The sequence below is a fragment of the Taeniopygia guttata genome, chromosome 1A, assembly GCF_048771995.1.
Source record: "Taeniopygia guttata chromosome 1A, bTaeGut7.mat, whole genome shotgun sequence".
NCBI classification, from domain to species: Eukaryota; Metazoa; Chordata; class Aves; order Passeriformes; family Estrildidae; genus Taeniopygia; species Taeniopygia guttata.
The window spans coordinates 70,257,824-70,272,465 of record NC_133025.1 but is presented as its reverse complement, the minus strand read 5'-3'; the positions used below and the strand labels follow the sequence as shown (position 1 = coordinate 70,272,465).

Genomic DNA, 14,642 nt, shown 5'->3' with positions numbered 1-14,642 from the left:
AAACAGACAGAATATATTCAATTCAAAATGAGCAGCTCTGGTCAAGCAAATATTCGTAAAGGTTAACCAGAAAATGTTGTAACTCACACACACACTACACTCCTCACTCCACTCCCCTGGAAAAAAGCTTTGCTTAACTATTAATATAGTAGTCTGGCATATTATTTATAAATTGCTATTTGCTGGCATTCAAACTGCTCTTCAATCAACTCCCTGCCAAAGCCATTAGACTGAAAGAACATTAAGCCTATGTAGTACTCAGGCTGAAAGGTGGTAAAGCAGCAGTACTTGGGAGGCAGGGGCAGTTTTATACTCTACACTTCTAAATGATGCAGTCTGGCAACACTTTAACTCGCCCACTGTATGGATGGCACGCACAAAATGAGACACAAATTACTACATTCACCTAAGCCCCACTGTTAACAGCATGCAACCTTCCATCTTGTATTACTGTACACCACCAAAAAGCCAAGAAAGACCATCATCTTATGTTCTTCCTGTACAGCTCAGTAACCCAACAAGTCATCATGTAATCCATATAGTCAAACTGACCCCAAACTGCAGCTGATGGATGGTAAAAAATGGGTTCCACTATGGCTCTTCAACCCAGCAGCTTGAGTGGAAGCTTCAAAACTGGCTTCTCTTCTAGCACATATTCCTTGCCCTTGGCATCAATGTAGCAAAGTGATTTTGACTAGACCTCAGAATCAGCAGATAAACCTGCCTGATCTACTGGCAGCTGAACAAAGCAATCAGGACATCTTCATAGTATATCAATTAAAAAATTGCTATGTCTCTGTTATTCTGAGGAAGAATATGAATCTTATTGTCTGCATTACCAAAACATGTCTTCCCCAGTAACAAAGTTCAGTAACATACAAGTAATGTGTTATATAAGCTAAGTGCAACTTTTCATCTTCCTAAATGTTTCTTTTAACTCTTTTGCAGATTAGTTGTTTCCAGGCATAATCAAGAGGGGTGTTTTCTCCCTTAGTCTGCTATCTTCTAAAATAAGGTCTGCATCTTGAACTACTTGAGAAAACTGTTCTATATATGGTTAACAGTGGAGGACAGTGCTACGGCATGAGTGATCAAAAACTGAATTTCTGGATCACTTATTCTGTTGTTTTCTGTAATCTACTACTCTCTCCAGGTAAAATATAAACATGACAAGCAACTGAGCACTCAACTATTCAAGATCATATTTATATAAATCCACCAACACAATGTGGTGGGATTTCTGTTCTACACCAGAGTATTTCTTTGAGTTCCCTACCTCCATGACATGAAGAAACCTCTCCTCAGAGGGCGGATGAGTGGCCTGTAAAATCCGCCAGATGTGCTGAGTTTCATCCAGAGATACCTCCAGTAGATCTCCTACCATCATCAGATCTTCCAGCTGAGCTTTTGCTCCAGGTGACAGCTCCAACACAGGGGGCTCCAAACTGCGAGGTACCAGCGGGCTCTTCCGAGGCTGTTTCCTTGGAGTGCTAGAACCTTTCAGACAGGAGCCAAGACACAGAATCCTTAAACCTGGAAAATATCTCTAAGATTACCGAGCCTGTGCCAAGCTCACCACTAAACTATATCCCCAAGTGCCACATCCACATGTCTTTTGAACACTTCCAGGGACAAGATTTCACCACTTCCCCTGGCAGCCTGTTCCAATGCCCGAGCATCCTTTCAGTGAAGAAATTTCTCCTAATATCCAATCTAAACCTCCCCAAGCAAAGCCACACAAATATAAAAGGAAGAGCTCAAAACCAAAAAAGATTACATATTTTTTACAACATTTTAAGGTGGGAAACAGTAGCCACCAGAAGACATCAGCACAGGTTTATGTATCAAATATCAGGAAACTAATTACAATGTAACTCTGCTGTAGGTACCTCCAGACAACATATCCCGTTACAGCTAGTATGGATAACAGAGCAGTTCAACTCCTCACTGACTGCTCATCCCAGTTATCTACTTAATTTTATCTCAATGGATACAAAAGCAAATACCTTGAGAGCAGCTTTTGGAAGCAGAGGAATAGGCGTGTTCAGCACAGAATGAGGGAGCAGTCCACATGTGTGTCACCACCTCCTCTGATTTAATGGGGATTTCCTCATCACAAAACAAATTAGGCTCCAAGCTGCTGGAAGATTTCACACTGGCATTGTCCTGGAAAAGATCCACAGAAAACATGCAACATCTGAATATAGAAAATACCTACTTCAAAGTAAATTCTACTAAGACTAAGCAGTCTGCTGGTCCTAAAGCCCTTCTCTGAAGCACTCCATCAGAGATACCTAGATCAAAGTTAAAAATTATATCCCTATTTAAATGGTAGATGAATATAGGAACTACAGAGATAGGTCAGTTTATTTACAGCTAGTGCATGAAAAACACTTGACAAGCTTCCTCACTCTACACCTTAAGTGTGGTCTTCAGAAGCAATGTATTGTTGCTGGCTTTCACAGGGGACTGTAAGACAAGTCTGTGTATTTGCATCAGGCTGCTGAGAAACAAAACACTTAAAAATAGGAGATTGCAGCACATCAAACCTGGAGAATGTGCTGCCCTCTATAAATTACAATATCTGCCTTAGAAGAATTTACATGTCTTTTAAGATAGCATCTTTAAAGGCAGAGATGACACTATCACTAAAAAGAAAACACAGCTCTAGAAGAAACTGTGGCATTGGCTTTGTCTCTACATATTTCAAAAGGACCTTTCAATACCTTGAAAACACATGGTTTTCTCCACAACTGCCTTTTCTCATGGGAGTTCTTCTCTAGATAAAATATTTCAGAAATTTAACTGCAGTTACAATTTATATACTGAATCCAGACACTAATTTTACAACATGATCCAGACATCTTGTCTCAAAAAATTCCACACTCCAAAATGTACTTCCTTTATACAAGGGCTGAATGAAGAGAAAGGCACAGAAACATGAACAAAGCTCTGGCATCAGGAAGCTTCTTACATAGCATGCAGTTTTTGAAGGCTAATCCTTTTGCTGTAACAAAAACTTTCCAAGAGCTCTTCATATAGATACTTATATTTATGACTCATGGTATCTCTGAATGGGGCATAAAGACAATGTTCATCCTCCAGGGTGTTATAAACACAAATCCCTTTGTAAGTGCATCTTTTTCCTCAGCATTAAAAGGCACCTTTTGAAATTAAAGTGGAAAGGACTTTGGAAATTTGGCATAAAAACATTACAAAACTTCAGAATAGTTCATAGAACGGGGACACAGATAAAAATCATTAAGTACCTCTTCTGCCACAGGCACTAGGGCAGAATATACATAGCTTAATATACAATAAATATTCTGAAAAAAAAAGGATTCATAAAAGACAGGTGTTCTGTATTTATTTCATGCAAACAAACCACTCTGGATTACTTACCTTTATGTCATAGCCATATGTCTCCCTGATGTCTTCATCAGAGTCTGTCTCTTCATCGTCATAATCCAAAGTCTGCCGTGGGGATGAGGACACACTCCCTATCACTCTGTTAAAGGCTGACTGCTGAAAACTTGTCAAGTGTCCCTAAAAAAATGGAACATGGAAATGAAACAATAAAATTTCCATGAAAAATCTGTAAAACCTAAAGAGCTATTAACAAAGAAAACAGTGTTTCTTTTCACCTGAGGTTAACTGCCTGGACATCACAAAAGAGACCAGTTACAGCAAGATGTGAAAAAAGACAGGGAAATATCCAAATAAAAGGTTTTGTTAGATTCTGATTACCTGTTTTTTAATAATAGTGACTGGAAATATTTAGATACTGTTCTTCAGTGCTACAAATTACAATTTCTTCACCACAACATGACCTAACCTCATTTGGAAGATGAAGAGGTCAGCTATGGAATTATCAGTGTTTGACTACATTCCTTGCCGAAATTTACTAATGAAACACCAAATGCCTTTGAATGACAATCCGTGAGAAGTGATGAATACTGAGATGCTGGATTCTCTAAAGAAAGGGGAATTTGGACTCCAAAGTGTCAACTGTTTTACACATCTTGAGGCATACCCGATGCTTCTGACAAACACCTTGTTGATGGTGACAGTGAGTAGAGAGCAACAGACCTGTTTCTTGGAGCACCAATGTACAAAACAGAAGCCAGCCAAAACCTGTGGAGCACTGAATTAAGTAAGAAGTTTTACCATGTGTAGTCCTCAACTTTTCACTGCCCTCTCCTCTCCCCGCATGCTTCTCCAAGAAAAACAAGGCATTTTGACACACTAAATTAAGGCAATCAGAGGGAACAGCAAGATCTTCCCATCCCTACCTGCAGGTCAGGGTTAGCTGCTGCCTTCTGTAGCTCTGCACTGATGATTTTCTCCGTCTTCTCCCGAGCTGCCTGCTCCACCATTCTCTGGCTGAGCACGGAGAGCTTGGCCAGAGCAGAGGACAGCTCATCAGTGGCCAGGGCCTGCCGTGCTCGGTCCTGCCAGCTCATGGCTCGCTCTGTCAAGCACTGCAGGGCCTCTCCCTCGGGCAGCCGCACCGGCAGCTTCTGCAGGGACACCAGCAGGGACAGGATGGTCTCCAGCCGCGGCCGGCGGGAGCGCATGCACAGGGGACACAGGAACTTCACTTCTTTGGCCTGCCAGCTGGAGCCCTTCTTCTGAGAGCTTGTTTTGGGCAGGGGCACGCAGCCACTGTGAAACCAGTCCTTGCACAGCTCACACTGCAGCATGAACCCGCTGGCTGTCTTGCGGCAGATACAGAACTTGACTTCTTCTATTCGGTCCACCATGGTCATCTTGGCCAAGTTGGCTGCCCTGAGAGCATGCATGGCTTCAATTTCCTTCTGTTCCCGCTCCTTGAATACAGCCACCTGCCCAGCATGGACAAAAACATGTCATGACCTTCACAGCTAAGAGAGATTTAATTTTATTAACACAGGAAAAGGGAAAAAAACCAGCCAACCCAAACAGATTAGGAAATCTAAACCTAGCCCAAACTTTAGGAACTACATGATCTAATTAAAACTTTATCTAAGATACCTCCTCCTCAGTTGCTCATTGGTCCCTAGATGCCTTCTGGTAGAGATGCCATGCAAACTTTAGATAACCTTCTCAATATCTACAAAGTTTCTGAAGTTCATAATCAAATCTGTTGTAAGGCCACCGGAAGAACAGGTTTTGACTCCAGAGAAGAAGTCAGAATCTGTTTCATTCAACTGTTTACTGAGACAGTGGAGCTGAGCATTGCTTCAGAAGCATCTGAGTGACCACATGTCTCCTGAATCAACTTGCACTGCCTTAATGTCTCCATTCAGGTAACTATAACCAAGCATACTACAGTAAAACAGATTGTGTATAAGCCATATTAATGACCCTGCATATATTTTCTTTGTTACCAGGGAAAGGGCAGCCAGATGTCAGCAAATTATTCTGATAAGCAACATGAGTATCCTCCAAAAAGAGGAACCAAATAAAACATTCCCTCCAGCCCAGTGTCCATGACCAAGCATTTGCAGGCTGATCACAAAATTGACCTAACTAAATATGTGTTGGTCCTGGTTAAGGCAGAGCTGCACCTCATTATTTCCACACGATTTCAATAAATGTTAATATTAGATGAGCTGCCATAGATAACAACCCAAGAGCATTTAAGTCCTACACATACCCAATGGTATTAAATACCAGCAGTTACACTCTGAACTGTGCTTCCCTTTGCTTTCACTGCAATTAAAGTTGAATAACATTCATGTGTCAAACACATATTATGAGGTATCTCTTTCAGTGAAATTAATTTATCAGTTCTTCCCTAGAATTTCTACAGATTAGAGATTACTTAAGCCCACACAAGCAGGAGACACCACCTTTCACTGCTTCTTACCACAGCTGCAGCATCCCTGGCCTCCTCCAGCCCATCCTCCAGTTCACTGAGGGATTCCAAGTCAAGATCTTTCTCCTTTTCCTTCTCCATCAACTCCTTCGCCCTCTTCCGCCTATTCTTGCTGCTCCCATAAACACCGATATCAGTCCGCGGGCTCAGAACCTGGAAGCACCAAGGAAACTCATCCTGTCAGAGCCAAGCACTTCTCATCAACGAATGACAACATTGTCACCAGGGAACAAGAACTACTCAGCCATCTAACCCTTTGATACCTGTCAACTGATGATAGGAAAAAGAGAATAAACAGATAAGGATAGAAGTATCTTAAAGTTATGGAACTGGAATGTAATCAGCAACCAGTGACACAGCCAAACTGAAAGCCACCATGTTTTCTGATTAAATTACAGAATTTATTCAGATTACACTATCATACATATAGCTAACCACAACACTACATGCAGTTAGGCATCAATACTTCAACATTCCAATCAGGGCCTCTATAAATCAAGTCTTAGAAATTATTTCATATTTATATCAGCAACTTGGTGCCTGAAAAACCCCTAAAAGTATGCTATAAGCCTTTCAATATCAATATGAGAGGCTGAAAAGCACTTTTAAGGACAAGAACAAAGCTTTAAGTCATCATGGCTAGTTGGAATGCATACTTAAATATAAAATCTAGCAAATTAAGTTCAATATAGGAAAAACTCAAATTGCTACCATTAGGAAAATGCAAAACCAGAATATATTAATTAACTAGTTAAGCAGAAGAATATAGAGAAGAAGCTGTATCTAGAATGTATCACAAAGTGAACAAAAATTAGTGTGATGCATTTGCAACAGGGAAACCCACTGGAAAACATTAAACATCTGTACCCTCCTTTGAGACACAAGACGTAACTACTGCACTTCACACAGCACTAGGGCAAGTCAGAGAGTGAGTGGGGATTTGTCTGGATTTGGATATTTCAATAAAAGTGAAGACAAACCTCTGAGAATTAACAACATAAGAGAATGAAAAATACAGCCTCCGAGAATGCAGCTGAACTGGCACTGTTTTCCTTACAAAAGGGAAGTCTGTCAAATAGATATGATAGATTTTCAAATACATGATTGATTTTTATTAGAACAAGAACAGTCACTACATTCACTGAAGTGAAATAAACAGTAGCTGACTAATTTTTTTCTTCTAGTAAAACAGTTTATAAAATATTTAATCTATTTTCTTAGCATTTAAACAGGGAGGCAAGTGAAAATATTTATCAATTTGAGACAGGTTTGTGTCTATTTCAGGCCTACGTTTTTTCAATGACAAAAAAATACTTTACTTTCTCCCCTTCTTTCACAAGTAAGAGATGAGGTTGGCTATAACATACAACAGGACTAACCACACAGACTTTCTGCCTCTTTCATTCTTTTCACCCAAGAAGAGCTGAAATTATATTCTATTATGAAAAGAAACTGTAATCCTGTGTAACTGAACCAGCTCTTCCCTCCAGACAGCTAAGGGCCATCATGACCAATTTCTGACAGGGAAGTGTGTTCTTCCAACAGGGAAGTATGTGCTGCGCACCTGTAGCAGACTGTAGCTGGAATTCTTCTTGAGGAAGGTCCTTCCTGTGCGCTCCCTCCAGGCACGAGCTGCAGCCACCTGGGACTCCAGCTGGGGCAGGGCATCCAGGCGCACTGGGATGGGGCGGCCTTTGGCAGACAAGCTCTCCAGCTGCTCCAGGTATGCATAGTTGCTCCCATTCTGGGGGAAAGTAAATTTTTCTAAGCCAATAATTCTACCATTGTATCAGCTGCCAGTCTAATTTTAAGTATACACTACTTTGTCACTGTCTCAAACAGTTCCATAGGAAAGGAAAGGAGGGCAGTGTTTCAATCTACTGTTATTTTAAACAATTCTCTCATACAGCTTTTATTTTAACAGAGCCAGCTGGCTCAGGGAGTAAGACCACATTCCATTTTCAGACAGTTATCTAAATGCTGTCTGTTTAACAGCAAGAGTTGTGTAAGGATTGATGTGAAATCTGTTGGGATTCTCACTTCAACTCCCAACAATACCTAGTATAAGATAAGCAGTTCTAATTCAGCGATCAGCACCCACAAATATCACAGAACTCAGGACCAAGTTATGTGGGTAGACTAGTAGGAGGGGGGATTACTGAACTAATTAATCTCCTTCATAATTAGTTCAGAGGTTACTGAACTAATTCACCTCTTTCAGAAAATTCTGGCCACCATTGCCATTAAATCTTGCAACATTATAAAGAGAAAATAAAAATACAAATTTCCATAGGCAGATACAAAACTGAAAACCTGAGAGTATCCTCTGCTGCAGCTAAATATTTTCAGTGACAGAATGCTGAACACTTCCAAAACCAACTACCATATTATAATGAATTTGCTAGCTTTTATACCTGCTCTGAAATAGATAAAAGGAAGGGAAATAGAAATTGGATGGCCAGTGGGGAAATAAATGCACAAGAAGAAAATCAAGTACACGAGCTCTGGTAAGCACATTTAAGAGCAATAGCAAGGCTTCTCTTCAGGCCACTTTTGTGAAGAGAGATGCTAGGAATAAAGGACACATCCAAATAAAAGAGTGCAAGCAGAAGATTCTAGTCCCTGCTGTAACCCTTACCTGAATGGCCTCCACTTTGGCTGTCCAGTCTCTAGCTCGCTGCAGGGCTTCTTTCAGTGCCAGCACATTGGGCAGGTAAGCAGGGATGTTCTTTGCCTCATTCACGATGCCCTCCAGAGCCATCATACTTTGGCGTGGTCTAGAGTAAGAAAAACCCAATTCCAGCCTTCTCTCATAATACCAGTCATCTAAAGCCATAAATTTGACAGGCTGGTGATGCAACTTCACCACTACTCTGCAGTGTAGGATACCATGGCTCTATGCTTGGAGGATGCTACTGGCTACCAAATAACAGGAGGTGAGAAGGCTGATGGGCTTGGCACAATCAAGCTCAGAAGGGCACAGCATCACAATCTCTTAACACCAAGCCTTCTCTTTTGTTGGTAGCATAGTCAAGAGTTCTTTGTGGAGAGGAATGAATAGCAAAGACAGCAGCAACACGCTCAACCTCAGCCTCCTGCCACTGTGCAACATGACAGGGAATCAACACTTCTGCAATTCATCAATCTCAAATCCAGCTCTAGAGCAATCTAACTGCTGGGAGGTTAGGGAAAAAAAAAAACAAAAAAACTAAATAAGAAAGGCAACTACAGCTTCAAGAGCCCAACTTGAGAGGTAAGTCACATCTCAAAAGAGAAAGAGAAACACAAAAGTGTGTGACCTCCAAGAACATTTTGTAAAGGAACACTCACCTGGCCTGCAGGCAGACCTTGGCCTTCTCCTCCCACCTCTCTGAGACTGTGAGCAGCTCCTGCAGCTCAGCCATGGCTTTTTCTACAGCATGATGTGGTGCCAAGCCCACACCAGAGTCAATCAGCTTCTTCATCACATCCAGGGTGACTCTCTGGGGATCCAAGAGGGTGGACCTCACCTCATCCAGCCACCGTGCTTGCTGCAGTTCTTGCTTCAACCTTGGCAGTTCAGGAAGTTCAACATAAAGGCCAGAGCCCATGTCTATCAACTCCTGCAGCTTGGAAGAGTCTGGGATCTCATCAATCATAGCTTCTTGAGCACGCTCATGAAACTCTTCCACGTCATCGAGCAGATTCTGAAGTAACATACAATACAAATCAATTAGGAAAAAACACCCACAGAATCCAAAAGAAAATCCAACTGAGAGATCAGTGAGCTGTGAATCTGTATTTGATCATCAACTCATCAGTCCGAGCTTCTACACACAATGCCAGCTAGCTGTCACAACCCATCAAGTCTGACAGAAATTAAGTAACAGACCATCTAAACTTTGATGGCCTAATGTTTCATACCTTAGGCATATTAGTTGCATCAAACTCTGAACCTAAAATAGTACAACTGCAAATGACAAGAGCTCCCAACAAAACAGAACATTCAGTGCTGTCCAGTCAATGTGAGTTTTAAGAGGGGGAAGAAGAGGGACTTCAGCAAACAGGTCATCATTTCAATTGTGTAAGGGACATTACAGAAATGACAGCAACACAAAGCAGAAAGAAACATGCTGAGGAGAAACCAGAGATTTATGAGAACACGAATGCCACAAGTCCTGAAAATAACAATGGTGAAGGTTGAAAGTAATATTCCCTAAAGCAGGACCACCACTTATAAGCATCAGGGCTTTATTGCACTAAAGAAAGAAATGAAAATGTAAAACCCTCTTATTAAAGGAGACAATTTCAGAGAAATCCAACTGCACTGCCACACTTGTCCTCATCTTCATGTTTTGGCACTGCAATGAAAAGAAATCAAAGACAGCAAACAGACAGGAAAGAATCTCTGCAGGAGACTTGTTCAAGGACGTTCAACCAGCATACTCAATGGATTCACCCCCAAGTCTCTTACAAGACAGGCATTTCTGCCAGCAAGCCGATGGCACAACAAGGAGCAAACCCTGCATTTCCTAACCCTTAGCTTACTGCCTTTTTTGGCTGATGCTGCTTTTCATGACTGTCTGAAAATTGGAAGGGATTCATAAGAAAGAACAAGATCTATGTTATAAAGATTTTGATTTAGGGAACATATTCTTAATGTTTCATAGTGGCAACAGTAAATTATTACAGTTTAATAATTACAATGCCTTTTGTGTTAGAAAATACTCATCATCCAACATGACAATTATTTTGCTATTCATTATGATGGATAATTGCATTCAAATGCCATGCTAAAAGCTAGCAAGTGCTTAGGCATAAATTATCATTATCTGACTTCAGTCAGAAACAAAAAGACTACAGTTTGTAATCAGTAAAATTATAATATTTATTTATTGACTAATGATTATGCTGAGGCTTCAAGAGCATGCACATGCATAGGCAGAGTACTTGAACTGGAACCAGATTTGTTCCTAATGCTGAGGGGTGGGGAAGATGGACTAGCTGTGAGAAGGTATTAGACAAAAATACAAGCTAAAACTGTTAAGAGTTAATTATATGTCTGCAGCCCTCTCATCTGTGAATTATGTCTTAATTAAAGCAAGTTTTAAATACATTAAAAACAAAAAAGCCCTTCTGAGAACAATCTTGCATGTCTACCTAATAGATGATGATAAAATTTTATTAATAAATATTAGTAAGTATTTTTACTAATACTAATAGTATGTGTAATTAGATACTAATGTCTGTGTAAAGAAGTAAAACCATCCTATCATATGAGGATGAGAAAGCACTTTCCACTTTATTAGATGCCAGCAAACTGGTTAGAGAACACCTCTGAAGGACAAAGACAGCAACAACAACCCTGGCAAACCTGCATACTAGAGCCCTATGATTTTCTGAAGGAAATTGTTTTCAGAAAATAAATGCCAATACTATGTAAACAATAAGAAATTCCAATATAAAGTCTCTCTTATCAACACTGAATTATCATGGAACTATATAAAATTCATTAATGAAGGCTATAAATACTAACAAACATTTATGGAAAAGGGGTCTTCTGAAAAAAAAACAACTTGTTTTTAAACTGTATGTTTGGCTATGTGGCAGCAGCTGCATCTATGGTAATGTACAGGATTTTAGGCCCTCTATCTAGTACTAAACACACGTAAAACTGTACAAGCAGAGCATGCAGGTTAATAAGTGATTAACATACATCTCAGGAAGCATTTCTCTAGGCAAAAAAATCTTTATTAAGGATGTTTCTTAAAGAGTTTTCTACAAGTTGGTTAGTAGGTAAAATGCTGTTAAGTATTTCATCACCAGTGACAGAGAAACAAATTAAGACTGCTGCTGAAAACGCTTGCTATGATGCAGAGTGCAAGAATGACAAATGGTAATAGCAGCCAGGGGAATCACTATGATCTGGATTACTTATTAGTTTAGATTCATTCAGAGACAGGTGCAAAGATATATATGAAGGGCAAGAAATGCAGGCCATGCATACAGATTTAGAAGGCTGTAGCCTGGAAAGCAAGACTGAGATGTATTTATGGAATAACTGACAATGTGGCACTGCTTTCCTGCTGCCCTGAAAAAGCACACCAGTGTAACCCTCAGAGGTTTCTACAAAAGCATATAAAGGAGAGGATTTAACCAAAACTTAAACTCTACAAAGAGCATTAATGATGATGGAATAAGAGGAACTGGTTGAGAGATTTAGAACTGGGCTGTCTGGACAATGACAGGGGAAAGGAATCTTCTGTCTTTGTTTAGCTGCACCACCACATCGGACAACGCCTGTTGTACCAGGCACCAGGAAAAAGTGCACATATGTTTTACATCAGAAGCTTTTCATCCTCTACACCAGGCAAAATTGTCTGTTTAAAAAAAAACATACTACCACAAGACCAGAACAAACTAAAAGGCACAGCATTATCAGAGGAGCAAATGCAATCTTACCTTTACTTGTCGGGCCTGGCTGATAACACATGGCAAGCTGAACAGCTGGTGCACAAATGCTTTAAGCTCCTCCATCGTCAGCTTGGTCCGTGTCCTTCCACTGTCTTGGCTCACTCTGCTGTACAAATGAGCATAATTAAATATTAGGTGAGAGAGAAGATGATGATACTTGCATTCATTCACAGTGACAGAAATTACCTATCAGGATTACTGAGAAGTTACCAAAAGCATTTAATCACCTAAGAACTCAAAAAAAAAATGTAACTCAAACTGAACAAGAATTCCAAAATCCTGAAAACAAAATCTAATACAATTCCCCTAAGCACCTTCAAGATCATTTACCCTGCCCTTCAGAGGCATAATTGTCTAGGTGAATTTCAAATGGAGTTTGCTACAAATAGAAGAATACAGCCCCATTAAGTCTGCTTTAGGCAGCTCAGGAATTGTCCGCCCTGCCAGGCACTGACAAGAAGCCTGAGATATGCAACAGCAGCAAGCCCTGAACACAAGTCTTACTATCAAGTGCTTTCTCTTTTGTAGCTGGAGAACTGCTGAAACTGACCTTGCAACAGAGGACTGATATTCAGTGGGACAAGTTCTGCAAAGAACTTAATATTCTATTAAATATCACTCAGAGCAAGTGTAACAAGCCCACTGAATGGAGACTTAAAAGTGACACACTGCATAAATTAAATACTTGTACAGATCACTGGCAGGCACAATTTCCCAATTACAACAGATTTAAAATACTGAAGAGCTATTCCCTGCTAACTAATCTACATTTTAATTCTACAGAAATAGTAAAGAAAAAAAAATTCTATCTTATACTATGGACTTACATAAAGTTGTAAACACAAAATTTAGATTAATGATCAAATATAATTACACACCAGCTAAACTTCAGAAGGGGAATAAAGAATCCTGCAGGCTTTGATTTGCTCCAATAGACAGTGATGAGGAGCAGTGGCTGCAGCAGACCTGCTGTGCCCCCAAAAGCCCCCTCAAAAAGTGAGGGCAAAGGGGTAGAGGGCTCCAAGGGACAAAACTGAGGGAGGGGACACTCTACAGTGTCACAGTGGCGTTCTGGCCTTAGTCCAACCACAGACTGCCACAGCATGAGGCTGCACAAAAAGGCACAATTATCCCTGCCTGTGGAAACTCACAACTTCAGCAGAAGGTAAAGATCTAGGATTAGAATATTGGACAGAACTTCACAGCTACACATTATCCATTTTTGGGGTTTATTCAAAAAGAGATTGATAAGGCACAGATTTTCTTCTGCTACATTTGACCACGAGTTTACTGCTGCATTGATGCCTGCCAAATTGCTCTGTTTGAGCACTTGGTTTTAATTTGATTTTTTAATAACCTTATCTTTTCTGTAAATGTGTTCCTTCTCTAGGTGTTAAACATAATGTTACAAAAACATAAATAAACATAAATGTTACAGAAGCAGCTGAACATGACCTTTATAATTACACTGCCTAGCAATGTTCAAAGAAGTTTCAAGATCTTCCTCTAACCTTAATTTTGTAAAATATTTTTAGTTAGTATACAACAGCCCTCAAATGTATATACAAGTCCTTTTTTTGCCTCATAAAATTATTTTATCTTTAGATCAGACATGACACTGAAAGTTGCCAAATCCTTCTACCCCCTTGTCTTTCTTGGGGTAGCTCTGGAAACCCACCAAATAACTAACTGAACAGTTACTTCTTCTTACATATATGACAGATATATGTATCTCAGCAACTGAAGGACTGTTGAGAGAGGGCTGTCATACTCCAACAGCAGGAGGAAGAGGAAGATGCAGCACCAGACCAGGAACACCTGGGAGCCATCAAAATAATTATGCTTCACTAGAACAAGGCAATGCAACCCCTGTCATGCTGTTTCCCTCACCTGGATCAGAGTTCTAAGTGAGTAATACTTCTGTAGCAGTAGGGTTCTACAAGCAATAAAAAACAATCAGGAGAGCCTTCTTTAGCCTCCAAATACAGAAAAAATGTTTCTCTGTTGTCTAACAGTTTTCCAGTTAGAACAGATTGTTACACTTGGATCGGTGGTACAACTAACATTTTAGTGTTTAAATTCAAGCAATTATGATACATGTATTATGTTCTGTGTAGCAAAGTTGGGCATATAATTAACAAGGTATTGACTTTTTACTCTCTCAGAATGTCTTAAGTAATGCATAGGAACCACACAGGCAAGAAATACAACCAACTATAAAACCAAATCTTATCTTCAACAGAGGAACTACAAGCTACATAAATTTACTGTACAATTGCTGCCACAAGAATTACAGTCACCTCATTGAGCTATTTTCTATGGGACTTAT

The 14,642-nt window shown here is 40.1% G+C and overlaps 1 protein-coding gene across 2 annotated transcripts in view; it reads right to left on the bottom strand.

The window, feature by feature from the left end:
• KDM5A (lysine demethylase 5A) overlaps nucleotides 1-14,642 on the bottom strand; it is a 48,720-nt gene that overhangs the window by 5,872 nt on the left and 28,206 nt on the right. The window contains exons 18-26 of one of the 2 annotated variants that reach the window (XM_030263644.4): nucleotides 12,302-12,416; nucleotides 9,191-9,546; nucleotides 8,499-8,637; nucleotides 7,425-7,604; nucleotides 5,852-6,013; nucleotides 4,293-4,844; nucleotides 3,403-3,546; nucleotides 2,007-2,166; nucleotides 1,277-1,497 (exon numbers count right to left, since the gene is read on the bottom strand). In XM_030263644.4, coding sequence (XP_030119504.1) covers nucleotides 1,277-1,497; nucleotides 2,007-2,166; nucleotides 3,403-3,546; nucleotides 4,293-4,844; nucleotides 5,852-6,013; nucleotides 7,425-7,604; nucleotides 8,499-8,637; nucleotides 9,191-9,546; nucleotides 12,302-12,416 — 2,029 coding nt within the window. Of the gene's footprint in view, nucleotides 1-1,276; nucleotides 1,498-2,006; nucleotides 2,167-3,402; nucleotides 3,547-4,292; nucleotides 4,845-5,851; nucleotides 6,014-7,424; nucleotides 7,605-8,498; nucleotides 8,638-9,190; nucleotides 9,547-12,301; nucleotides 12,420-14,642 lie in introns of both variants that reach the window. The other variant, XM_012569353.5, reaches the window with a different exon arrangement.